The 13361-nt window shown below is 37.5% G+C and overlaps 1 protein-coding gene across 1 annotated transcript in view; it reads right to left on the minus strand.

Moving 5' to 3' along the window:
* GABRG1 (gamma-aminobutyric acid type A receptor subunit gamma1) overlaps positions 1-13139 on the minus strand; it is a 55656-nt gene extending 42517 nt beyond the window's left edge. Inside the window, exon 1 of the mRNA XM_068680251.1 lies at positions 12853-13139. Coding sequence (XP_068536352.1) covers positions 12853-12944 — 92 coding nt within the window. The 5' untranslated portion in view covers positions 12945-13139. The remainder of the gene's footprint in view (positions 1-12852) is intronic.
* Positions 13140-13361: the final 222 nt, after the last annotated feature.

Here is a 13361-nt window from a genome sequence, read left to right on the forward strand (position 1 = left end):
GTATGAAAGTCTTAACTTCTTAACATGCTTGTTGTTATAACATTTCAGCTAGCTTCATAAACTTAACAGCAACTGCATGTATACAGTGAACAGTAATTAGGCACAAAGTGCCCTAATTATGCTCTCTGTCCTTCAACTAATTGGAGACATTACCATGACTAATAAATCCCTCAGCACAAGCAAATAATGACTGAATAAGTCTTTTCAACATCAGGCAGCATGCACATCTTCAGACATTAATATCACAGGTCTTTGTTCTACTTTAAGTATGAGAAAAAACAATGAACTTTAACTTGCAATTAACATCTGTCAGGTTATATAAGGAACTGAAAAAAAAAATGGATATAGTGAGACTGCTGCTACTGCCATTTGCATCAGCATATGAAAGCATTACACATAGAAGTACATGCATAGCATAGACAGGGTATTTAAACACAGCTGAGAATCAATTTCATTACCCACTCCCAGGCTCTTCTTCTCACCCAACACACACAAGGGTTCACAGTCCTCCAGGTAGTGTTGATCTATGGGGAACCTATAGACTTTTGGAGAAGCAATAGAGAATGGCCAGAAAACATGTATTATCTCCACTGACATTTAATGCCTTCACTTTCCTCTGAGTAAAATGAGCATAATCCCATTTTACTCTAGAAGCACTGCTAACTCTCTCCTGTTGGTAAACTGGACACACTGCCTTGCACAGAGCATTCCACTCATCTGACTCTCTGAGACAAACTAAAAGAAGAACAGAAGTCAAAGCTGAGGATGAAAGAGAAAGCTCCTTTTAATGAGCAGATGAAATAACATTTCCATTTCTAAAAGACCAGTCTCAAGTCTGCTCTTCTGGCTGACAAATGAACTGGTTCAGCAGCTAAAGATGCATGCAGAGGCTTTACAAAGAAAAGGAAAGGATAAGGGGAGGAAATCAGTGTTCACAAACCACAGCCAACTAACAGATGTCTGACACTGGATGTAGTGACTGGAACCTGAGAAAGGAAGTTCCCAGCACAGCTTTCAAAAGGTTGCATAATGATAGATAGAGCACAAATGTGAAGACCATGTCTTCACATGTGAAGACATCTTGTGAAGATGTCTTCACAAGACATCTTCATCTTGAAAATAATAAAGTTCACAACAGAAAGCTTAAAAACTTAAACGACTCCACAATCAGTAACAGCACTTTTCTGCTTCTTATATGTAAGGTCCTAGCAGCCTATATATTTTGATATATTTAATGCAAGAAGCAACTAACAAATCACAAAAAATGCTTGAAGACAGCTGTTATTCACTGTTTGTGCTTCCCAGCATATTAATTGTATCTCCTCTAAGTATAATTCAATTTAACTTCTATTTTACAGTACTTCAAAAATAAATAAATAAATGGTTTTCAACTTTCAGACAAAATGGTAATGTTTCCCAAACTACAAACATGAAAGAATACACTCATGGTAAAAATACGACTTCAGAAGTCTGTCAATATCCTACAATTAACCAGACAATGTTTCACAATAAATTAGTCCAGACAAAGGTTTCCAGGTCAGGCTTCCAACCTCTCAGACATCTAACCAGACATGATTTTGCTCCAGAACACCAAACATGATAAGCTTGGATACAATACAAAAGTGTATTTCATGGCCCCATCAGTAAGAGTTCAGATGTCAGATGACCTAGTCAACTATGAAAAAAGACCTAAAGCATTGCCGAAAAACAAAGCATGGGATTTGACAACCCAATATTCAGAGCCAAGCACTTTTACAGGTGCTGGTTCTAATTCTGAAGGTAAAAAGGCAAGTTCTTATATGTTTCACATGAATGACCAAGGCATAGGGCCAGGTATAGATGAAAATCTGAACTGTAGAAGTATGACAAGTTTAAACATTGCCCGAGACAGAAGAGACTTCATTACAAATAGTGCAAAATACATGTACAACTTCAACATGGTAGGAAAGAATAATTGCTCTTATCTGAGCAATTTAATATATATAATAGCATATTTTCTTGGATCTACCTAAGATAAAACAAGAATCTGAAACAGATTTGCAGTATCCTTCAGGACTCCGAGTCCTGCACATACAAGAATATCACTTTTTCACAGCAATACCAATAGCAGCAGGACCACATAGTCATAGAATCATAGAATCATACATGTAGAATATCCCGAGTTGGAAGGAACCCATAAGGATCATCAAGTCCAACTCCTGGCACCACACAGGTCTGCCCAAAAGTTTAGACCATGTGACTAAGTGCACAGTCCAATCGCTCCTTAAATTCAGACAGGCTTGGTGCAGTGACTATGTCCCTGGGGAATGACTGCTAGAATAGGACACAACAACATTTTTTCCTCAAGGACTTTCCTGAATTTTTTCTTCTGCTTCTACGAGTACTGTATTTTTTTAGACATCTCTCCAAAACTTCAAAACTTGATGACTGACTTCATACTCATTTGATATATGAAGTTTCAGTAGAACTCTTTTGCATTTCATCATCAGCTTCTTCACCGGTATGCTTTATTCATGGCAGAAAATTCCTGGGAAAATACTGGAACTGCAAACAAAGAAATGTGGCTACTGAAAACATTTATCTGGGAAGCATTACTAGCTCTTTCTAATCCTGTGAGATATAGACTCACTGACATATTCCTTCATCTTCATTCTTCTTAAAGTGGTTTGACATTCTCTTGACAAAAACATCTCTTTTATTTTCTCCCCATCCATTTCATCTCAGATGCTTTTATCAATTTATTCCCTTTCCTCCTGTTTTTTGTTTTTGTTTTTGTTTTTGTTTTTTTTTGCCTTGCCAGAGTCTGGCATCTAGTTGTGTGTCAAAATGCATTTCTATCCCACTGTATCCATTTCTATCCCAAAAAAAAGTATCTGTTTTACTTAATATAGCTTTTTAAAATATTTTTGCAGTTTACCTACCAGATACCATTAGGCTGATTCTTCTTCTGTATATACATACTTACTTATGCTCTTCGCTTTCTCTAATCTCATGTTTTCTGACTATTCATAATTTCTTGCCTTGTTTCCTCTTTCCCTTCTCCTTCACAAGTTTTGACTGAAGGGATGAATTTTCCCCTGAAACCAGCATTAAAATTATCAGGGAAAATAATAATGATAATAATAATTTAAAAAAAAAAAAAAGGATTCTTATCATAGAGAAAGAAACACTCAATTTTTAGGTTAAACTTAATAAAGAAGTAAAGTTTACTTACCTATTTGATAATTGGTAAAGTTTTGTTTAAGAAAATCACCTAACAAAACAAAAGCTGGCATTTCAACAATTCATATAATGGAAAGTGTTGCCTACAAATTTGAGTGTTTAGACTATCAGACTCATGGCATCTTAATGCATATCACAAGCATCAGGTGATCAAGCTTTTCTGAGTCATTACAGCTCTGAAGTGCACCTCTGAAAGATATGAAACTTTTCTCCCACACACAATAAGTTCAGTACAATTAATTTTAGTCTCAGTAAGACCTTCACTTAAAAGCATTATCACATTTCTTGTAAAACGATCTTCAACACCTCGGTGATATACTAGTATAACAAAAACTAATATGAACAATACAACTATACTTAACTCTGAACACTTAACAAAAGCACTACCTGACTCCAAAGAACATTTATAGAAACATGATTTTCTGAAGTTCAGAACAACAGGTATTATTAAAGATATGATACAGAAGATTTTTTTTTCTGAGACCAACACAAATTGCTCTCCTCCTATGTCAACTTTCATGTAATGTTATATTATTTCAAATGACACTTGTCAAATTTGTTCTTATTAATTCAAATGACTTCAAGGTTCTCACAGAAATTATCATCTGGACTCAAAACATCACAGTTATTCTTTATCCACCAGTCCTTGCACATAACACTGAGTTAATTTTCTCTCATTGAAAGTTCATCCAATTATTGGTATGTTCAAACCAGTATAACTGCCATCTCTGCTTCTACCAAGTTACTGTCCAAAAATTAATTGAAAATTTTCCTCACATCTATCTATCCGCATACAGGTAATTCTCTGTGCCAGTTCAGAGCTACTGGTTTCTCAAACATATTAAGTTTGATAAAGCATTTTGACCACCTTAGTAAAAATAGTAGTTTACCTTCATATGTGGTCACAAAAATACTCTTCCCAGTTTTGTAAATCTGATTGGGACAAGTAGCTGTTTCTGCACCTCTGCACCCCTTTTCTTTTACACTATAAAACAGAGAGCAAGAACCTCGTATGAGTGAGATAGCAAACAATACTGGGAAAAAAAAAAAAAAAAAAAAAAAAAGTAATTTAAGTAATTTGCTAATTCTTGCTATTTCCCACAGAATCACACACTTTAGAAAAGACCTTGGGAAGTCAAATTCAACTCAAAGGAGGGCTCATACTGAATTCAGAAAAGGATGATTAAAGCTTAACCCATTTGGGTCTTTGAAAACTCTAAGGACAGAAATCCCACAGCCTTAATGGACATGTTCCATGGCTTATCTATCCTTATAGTGTGTTTTTTTTTTTTTCATTACACCTTATTGGGTCTTGTCCTATTGCAATTCTTCACCATTGTTCTTTATTCTCTTACCACTCATTACTGTGAAGAGGCTATCATTGTCTTCTTAATCACCTTCCTGTAAGTGCTAGGGGTTCCTGTTGGGTCCCTCAAAGCCACTTCTTCTGCAGGCTGAACAAGCCCCAGTCCCACAGCCTCTCACCTCTCATCACAGGGAAAGGTTTCCTGCCTGACCAGCTTGACAGCCCGCTGCTGAGTTCTCTCCTCTTTAGACCCAAAAGTGGATGCAGTATTTATGTGTGGTTTGGCAGGTGCTGAGCAGAGTGAGACAGTCACTTCCCTCAACCTCCTGAGTACATGCCTGTTCAGCTCAAGATGTTGCTGGCCCCCTTTGCTGCTAAGGCACCCTGATGTCCACCACAAGTTCCAGGTCCTTTCTGGCAAAGCTGCTCCTCAGATAGCAGTCCCCAGCCTGTTCTGTTGCCTGGGGGGGCTTCTGGCCCAGCTGCAGAACTTCATATTCATCCTCAACAAATTTCATAATATTCCTCTCAACCCATTCTACCATCAGCTCTGGGGCCCTCTGAATGGCAGCACTGCCATCAAACATATGAACATAAGCAATCTTTCAACAAGTTAAAAATACATAATTTTTCTTCAGCAATGTCTATACTAACATCATTGTTCCTGATGCTCTGAGCAGCACTTTTTCTGCCCCAGACAAGTGAGAAACCAGGACACATTTATCACTAGTCCTCTTTTCTTCACACCAATTATTCTATGTTCTGATTACAAACTTGCAGAATGTGTTGTGTGTTTTGTTTTGGCCAACAAAACCTCTTAGGGATAAAGTGCATTCTGCCATTATATTTTTTTTAGAGAAATATGCATTTATGTTCTCCTACCAATTGTCTTCTAAGGAGAGTCTTCCCACCATTATATGCAAAAGAAAATAAAACTTATCAAGAAGATAAAGTAGTTTTTAAGAAAATTGATACTGCCTTGACTGAAACTGAAGTGTAAATTACTAAAATTCTTAGGGAGATTTATTTCAGATGGATTTGAATGAAACCTAGCAATGGACATTGTTAAGTTTTGCCTTCTCATTTAGTAAGTCTCACTTTTTTTGTGGGTTTTGGTCAGACCATGCAATCAAGTAATTAAAACATAAAACGCCATATTCCAGTGCTCCTTCAGACCAAATAGCAGGGAAGAAATTGAGCTTCAGAGAACAGAAGATAAAAGGATAACCATAGCAAATTATAGAGTCTAAGTAGATATGACTGAGAAGAGACAAATGGCACTAAGTAAAGGACAAAATGTTCCCAAATTACTAAGAAAGGACATGATGATGGAAAGGCATCACCTCTGGATATCTGGAGCACATTAAGCACAACAGTATCAGACCTCCTCAGGGTTTCAGACTAGAATCATCACACAGAGACAAAAAGATATAAATCCATGTGCCACATGTCAGCATCCAGTCCAAGAGACTGCATATCTTTATCTGCAGTTGACTGATGAAAGGTTAATTATCGTCAGGTTCAGAATGAACTGATGTATTGTTGGTGTGTTAAGTGCTTTGATTGAAGAAACGTTTTCCAGAGTAGAACTAGACCTAAAACAAACCTAACATAAATGAATACTGAGATCCATAACCTTAATAAAAGCAGTTACCCTAATTAAATGCCATCCCACAGCCACTATAACATTAATCAAATCACAAAGTCAACAGTGTTAGATTTCAACTTTAAAATGTCTCCTGCATCACAAGAAATATATAAAACAAGTTCTCCTTCATGAGGTAGTTTCAGTTATATAAGCTACTGATATTTATGCATACTCATGCGAACATGTGTTCTAACACAATTCATAGCATATTTCCTGCAAAATCTTCAGGTAACTAGGAATCTACTATAGCCCTTCACAAAAACTAGCTTCTTCAAAATACTTCCAAGTAATGACACACACCTGAGCAAGCACCAGTCTTCTTCCCTGGGAGTTTAAGAAATATATATAGGTTGTAGTAGTAACAGAACTAGAGACTTGTATTGAACTGCATACCATAACTGCAGTGTATAGGTGAATCTGGCTCAATACCATAGAAAAAGCCATACACCTTCTATAACTAGGCAATGACAACTTACACCCAAGAGAAAGAGAGTCAATGGGTTCTTCTGAAATTTTTGTGTAATTGTTGTGTAATTGTTATTAGGCAATTGTGGACTAATCCAAAGGTCAATGAAATTAATGAATAATCATACAAAGAGGCAAATATGCTCTTTAAGGGCTAGTGACAATACCTAAACCATGCAAGATAAAATTTGCTGTCTGTCTCTGCAAGCAAAATTCTCTCTTCCCCAGTGTAATTTATTGTGTATTAAATATAACACATGTATTTTACCAGAGAAGCATTCCACCTCTTGACAGATGGTGAATAAAGTTTATGACTGTCAGAAATATCCCCTGCTGGATGAAACCTGCTGGCCATCAGATCTTCATCAAAAAATCTAGATCTTAAGATATGGCTCCATAGCTCACCTGCAGCAGGTCTGACACAATCTGGTACATATTCAATGTCTATATGTTGGTGAGGTCAAGTACATTTCTCCCTCAAGGAAAACTTAGAGAATAGTTTATTTTTAAAAACATCTACATAATCTATTCTACAATGTAAATGTGAATGAAGAGAAAACAAAAAATTTGTCATGACTTACAGTGCCAGAGTTAGCAACCTAAATTAATACTTAATATTACAACTTTTCCTAATATAAATTCCACCCAGCTGAACTTTATTCTGAAAGATAAATTGGACTATAATATTACATTATTAATAAGAAGGCTTAATCCCTCATGGTACACTGCCTTAAATAAGAATAAAACCATATTATATGGGCAATCAGCTACTTTTTAAGCCTTCAAATAATTTCATCCAGTGGGGATGTATCTTGTGTTACCTCAGATCTTTTCTACCCGCAATTTCTGTCTATCTTCTTGAAAACAAGAAGAATGACTGCATATAATTTAGGACCATGGAAAGACATTCACACCCGACCAGGAATGAGGAATGCAGTAGCACTGAAAAGGATTTGAGAATCAAGGCAAAAATCAAAAAGAACACGAAGTACACCAGGGCAGTACTGGAGCTAATCCCGGGATATATTATCTCAGCAGTATTAAGCAGGAGTAGGGAAGTAATATTCTGTGTGTATATACCATTAGTGAGGCTAATATTTGTATAATCTACCCATTTTTGAGGTCTGCTCTTCAAAGAAAAATTTGAAAGGGTTTAAAAAATGTCTAAACAAATAATTCAATATTTGCTGAAGAAATTTATGTAGCTCAGTTTACTTATCTGAGAGAAAAATGTAAGCTGATATCAAGTTGCCTCTTAAACTATATATACCAAGGAAATAATTCCAGCTGTAGCTTGGGTAAATCCAATTTAATGGAAAATTCCACCCTGTGCTGAATATCTCTGATTGTCACACATTTGTATAAAACTTTCATTTTGGACTAGATCACTCACCCCATAAATACTGCTATGCACGTAACTGTACAGCAGTTTCTCATCTCTGAGAGGTGAGGAAGTTTTTCGAAGCAAGGAACATGAACATACTGTGTCATGAAAGACTATGGTGAAAACAGAAAACTAGATGTTTTATAATCAAGATAGTGATTCCCTTAAGAATCTCAGGATTAATTTGAGGTGCTCTGAGATTTCTTCAAGGTGCTGCAGACCATGCTCCATTCCTAAGAGCATCTGCAGCCATGGGTCCACACTGGGAGGTTGCCCTCACAGAGGTACAAGAATCAGAGGGACAAACAGGGTCATGGTTTTCCCAAGAGATGGACTGAAGCACATCAGATTCAAAAGTGGCTGGGACAGTTGTAGCATGTGGTAAATGGAAGAGAAAAAAAAAAAAAAAAAAAAAAGGAAGAGAGAAAGAGAGAAAGAGAGGATGAGAAAGGAAGAGAAGAGAGACTTTTTCATCTAGCAGAAGAATGCAGAAAATCCAGTGGCTGGAAACTGGAAAAACCTCAGACTAGAAATATTGTAAAATACTTCACTGGATTCCTTCTTGTTGAGTGTGTGTGCAGGGGCTTAGAACAGTTATATTGAAGCAACAAACCTGATGCAGAAGTTAAGTTCTGCATCTTCATTTATTCTTATGTTAGACCAGATTATCATAACAGGTCCTGCAGACTTGAACATACATAATTGAAAGCATATTTTATGAAGTATTTATTTTCATCTTTGCCAATCATTAGGATTTCCCTCTTTGAAGCAAATTCCATTCTGTTCAACTCCTTGGAGCACTAGAGAGACATATCTAGTCTTTCCAGCCACCTCTATCACAACATCTTTTTCAGTGCACGCTTTACCTTTTTAAGTTTAAATATGTAGAATCAGGTTTTTACATAGGCCAGGAGGCCACTGAACTCACCACACTATTTTTAGATTTATTAATAGAAGCACTCACATGTGTAAAACTGCAAAATTTCCATGGATTTCCATGTCATCAGCAGATTAATTCAATTGCATCTGCACTATACTTCCTTACAAATTTTTACTATTAATTGAAATTGTCAAGAAATAAAGCTTAGCGCCACTGCCATCCACCATCCTTTCAAAGACTCTTGTCAGTGTGCTACATACTATTGTTTGTAATCATAATTTCTCTCTGTCACTTTTTACCACACATTATGATATTATTATTTTAAGTGCATAACCAGTTTAGTACGCCATGCAAAAGAGGACTAAGCAAGTAATTAAAAAGCCCAGACACTCTTCTCTCATAAATGTTACTATCAAAAAAAAAAAAAAAAAAAAAAGGTTGTTCATCTTGGCAACTTGCAGACTCATCTTTTTTTCTGTGAGTTCAAAATACATGACCTCTTCAGCTATATATGATAGCACAAACCAGTGCAACTCACTTTTCAACTGCACATATGCCAAGGTACTCCTGCATACTGTCCATAGAAACTAGGTGTTGCATTAAACCCAAATTATGTTCCTCTGTAACTTCAAAGAAAAAACATAGTCCTTTTATCCCCTTGTAATTTACGTGGTCAGACATGGATCCATTAAAAAGTTGACCAAAGTCAATGAGTGCTCACCTTTAACATTTTCTACCCAGCTTAAAAAAAAATAAAAATTGACTTGGTAGCAAGCAACAATATTTAACAAGCAGAAAGTTAAAAGCAATTGAAGATGTTGTTTAATTTACTATGAGTTCATTTTCAGATTGCCATAGTTTGAAGATTTCCTTTTAATCCAATAAAGGAACATAAAATTATGCATAAATAATAGTAATTCTTGATATTTAACTATTTCTAGTTAAACTTTATATTAACTCTGCCAAAAAAGATTATGAACTGTTAATAAAATAAAGAACTTTAAACAACTGGTACTACTAAATAACAAGTTCTTCATTGTCACGTCATGAACAAAGCATATATGAGTAAGGATAATAATGAATAAACACCGCAGATGTTCAAATGAAACACTAAATCACTATTATCAAGCATTAAGAAACCCATGTTGTTATGACAGGCTTAACTCTGATCCATGAATTTATCCAAGAAGAAAATGTAGGCTGTATTATGTAAGTATTTTCCTACAAGATGCTATGAAATGGAAAAGAAAATATTAGCTGACATTTGCACCTGCTGACAGTCCCATTGTGATGGAGCATTTACAATTGCTTTTTAGAACAGCCACTGCCAAAACTAAAGAGAGTGTATGGCAAAATAAAGTAAACCTTACAGTATACTGTTATATATGCTGACCGACAGATATCATTCAGACAATGTCCTCATTAATAAGCTTGATCTTTTGGTTAGCCCTGAAGAGGTCAGGAAGTTGGATTCAATGATCTTTGAAGGTCCCTTCCAACTGAACTCTTGCTCTACTCAGTAGAAAAAAAAAAAAAAAAAAAAAAAAAAAAAAAAGTGACAGTTTAGCTGTGCCTGTATATTTAGAACTAGGAAAAAAATATTAATTTTATTATCAGCCCTTATGGTCTCCCCAAGAAACGTCTGTTTATTTGAGATTACTAAGTATAATGAGTGTGCTGAACTGCTGAACTTGTAGGACTGCGGTGACTGCACGTACCTGGAAAGGATCACTTCTGTAGAAGGTAGACAAGCTATTGAAGACATCCTTCTTCAAAATACCAGCTCATGAACTTACACCAAGTGCAATGGCAATTCTGGTCTGTTTGTGGTGTGTGTGCAGAACTAGGGTAAAACAACTGTTTTACAGATCAGAATTCAACTGTTGCAAATTCCTTCAGTGAAGGTGTGCTATGGCGTTGGGGGCAATACACTAAAAATGGTTGAAATCAACTTCAGATTTCCTTTCTTAGGCTTTAGTTCCACGTGTCATATCTGCAGTAACTTTTACCCACACTCGACACAAAACGACATATATAACTGAGGGTTGGAACTAGATGGTCTTTAAGGTCCCTTCCAACCCAAACCATTCTATGAAAGGCATATGAAAAGTTATGCAATTTGCAGCCTTTAAAAATCATGGCTTGAAAGATGTTTTGGCTCCTGCAGGATGTTTTTGGAAAACCAGCTAGAATTGGTGTAGCCTAGTCTATTCTTGAGAAAAGCATTGCTTCTATGTTTTTTCATTTGGACTTCAATGAAAAGCTCTGGCTGAAACTACAGAAAGCCAGCCAGAGAAGAGAAATAGTATTTCCATCATACTTTGTGGCAAGCTGCTAAAGGGTGCTAGAGCTCGCAAGCACTCTGCAAACACCCTGAGTTGTAATGCAATACACATCAGAGAATCGGGATCTGAAAAACATGTCCATTTGTGGTTACGTTAAAAAAAAAAAAAAAAAAAAAAAAAAAAAAAAAAGTCCCTCAACAGAGACACTGTTTTCCTATGTATTCTCTGGATGAAAGGCAAGGCTGAAAAACATTGATTCAGATATGTGCCTATTTAAACCAACGGGTGCATTTTATCTGAGATGTTCTGAAGCACAAAATAAAAAGATGCTTGTAAGTTACTCCTTTTTCTCAGTGAAGACTTCTCATCAACTTCTTTATAAATGCAACCATTAATGAGATGTAAACATAATAATCTAACACCTAGTCTTATAATCACAACCACACTTTGACAAACAAAACAACAACAACAACAAAAAAAAACTTTTTTTTTTTTAAGCTAGTCCTTCTCCTTCGTAACCAAGCCTTTGAACTGATATATTAGCATGCATATTCTTTTCTCTCAAACCACTTGATAATTTCTTTCATACCTGAGGTACAATATGTTCATTAAGAAGCATTATGAAGATGCACAGCTGCACTGGTATAATTTCCATCAATGCTTTTGAAAAATATTTCCATAATATGCCAAGGTTTTAAAAGACAGAATAAGGAAAGTATAATCAGTGGGGTTTCTAAGTAGGATAACACAGCAGTCTTCTGAAGATGAGAGATGAGCTGAGATGAACACACTTCACACGATTGATAAATGATCATTCAACATGAGGAAGGGGTCTACATTCTAATGGACTTTTAAAAAAATGTTTATGGATTTTTTTTTCTTTTTCAGCCAGTCTTTATACAACATATCTGATATAGCCTCTTGGAATGACAATTTGGTCTTCCTTTATGAAGAAACTGAGCAACAACTGAATACCATTTCGATACTGCTTTGTTTTTTAAGGACAGTATAACCTGTGGAATGATACACATTACTTCTGAATTATTAAAGCCGTTGAACGATCAGATTGCCTTTTGTTATTTTTTTTACGGGCACTAGTAACACACAACAGCACCAAACTGTTGTGTCTTGAGAGCCCTCCAGCCCAAATTTCGCAACTCTCCCTCGGAAGGCTCATCTCCAACTTGGCGGACTTAAGCAGCAGCAGCCCGGCACGCGTGGGCCCGATCCCGCAAGCTGGGGCTGGGCAGGATCAGGGCCAGGAGGCACCCCCGGCTGCGAGCACCCCACAGGCTGGGGAAAAAAAAAAAAAAAAAGTAGCAGCACTAGCAGCACCACGAGCGGTGCCAGCACCCTGCCATCCGCGGCGGGGGCAGACTCTCCCCACCCGTGGGAGCGCAGCCGGGTCGGGGGTGGCTTTTTGTTGCGCCGGCCGGGTAATGCGACGCTCCCACGAACAAGTGGGATGCGGCAGAACTTTTACTTTCCCGGTGCCGGCTTCCCCCGCATCCGAAGGAAGCACCTTTAAAATTGTATTATTATTATTTATTTAATTATTTATTTATTTAAGTTTCTCAGCACGCCTCCTTCCCTTCCCCAAGCCCGGCCGGCACCTCCCCGGGAGGAGACGGGCTGGCGGTGGCGGTGCCCGGCCGTACTCACCCGCTCCCCAGCCGCACGGTCAGCAGCAGCAGCAGCAGCCGGGCCCCGCGGCGGCGGCTCCAGAGGGGCGCGGAGCCCCCCCACGCATCCATGGGCGTGCGGGAGCTTCTCCTTTCCCCGACTTTTCTCCGGAGAGGCTGGGGAACGGCGACCCTGCCGATCCCACCGTCCCCCCCCCCTTCGCGGCACACGGCAGGCAAAGGGAGGGGAAGGAAAAGGGGGGAAAAATAAAATAAAACACCCAAACAGGTAGGAACCCACTCTACAAGGACCGAGCAACTCGCCCAATAGGCTCATCAGGTTGCTCCATAAATTATCCTAAAAACCGCCGGGCGAATCAATCTCTAGCAGAGGTGGAGCCTCTCTTACTAGAAGAGAAACATGCTTGGAGGAAAGGGTGGCATTGATTTGCTATTTTCTCCAAAGAGGGAAATAAAACATCTTAAATATATATGTGTGTGATGTATAAAATATTTAATATCTATTTAAAGCTATATATTATATATATT

Source organism: Anas acuta, chromosome 4 (assembly GCF_963932015.1).
Source record: "Anas acuta chromosome 4, bAnaAcu1.1, whole genome shotgun sequence".
Taxonomy (NCBI): Eukaryota; Metazoa; Chordata; class Aves; order Anseriformes; family Anatidae; genus Anas; species Anas acuta.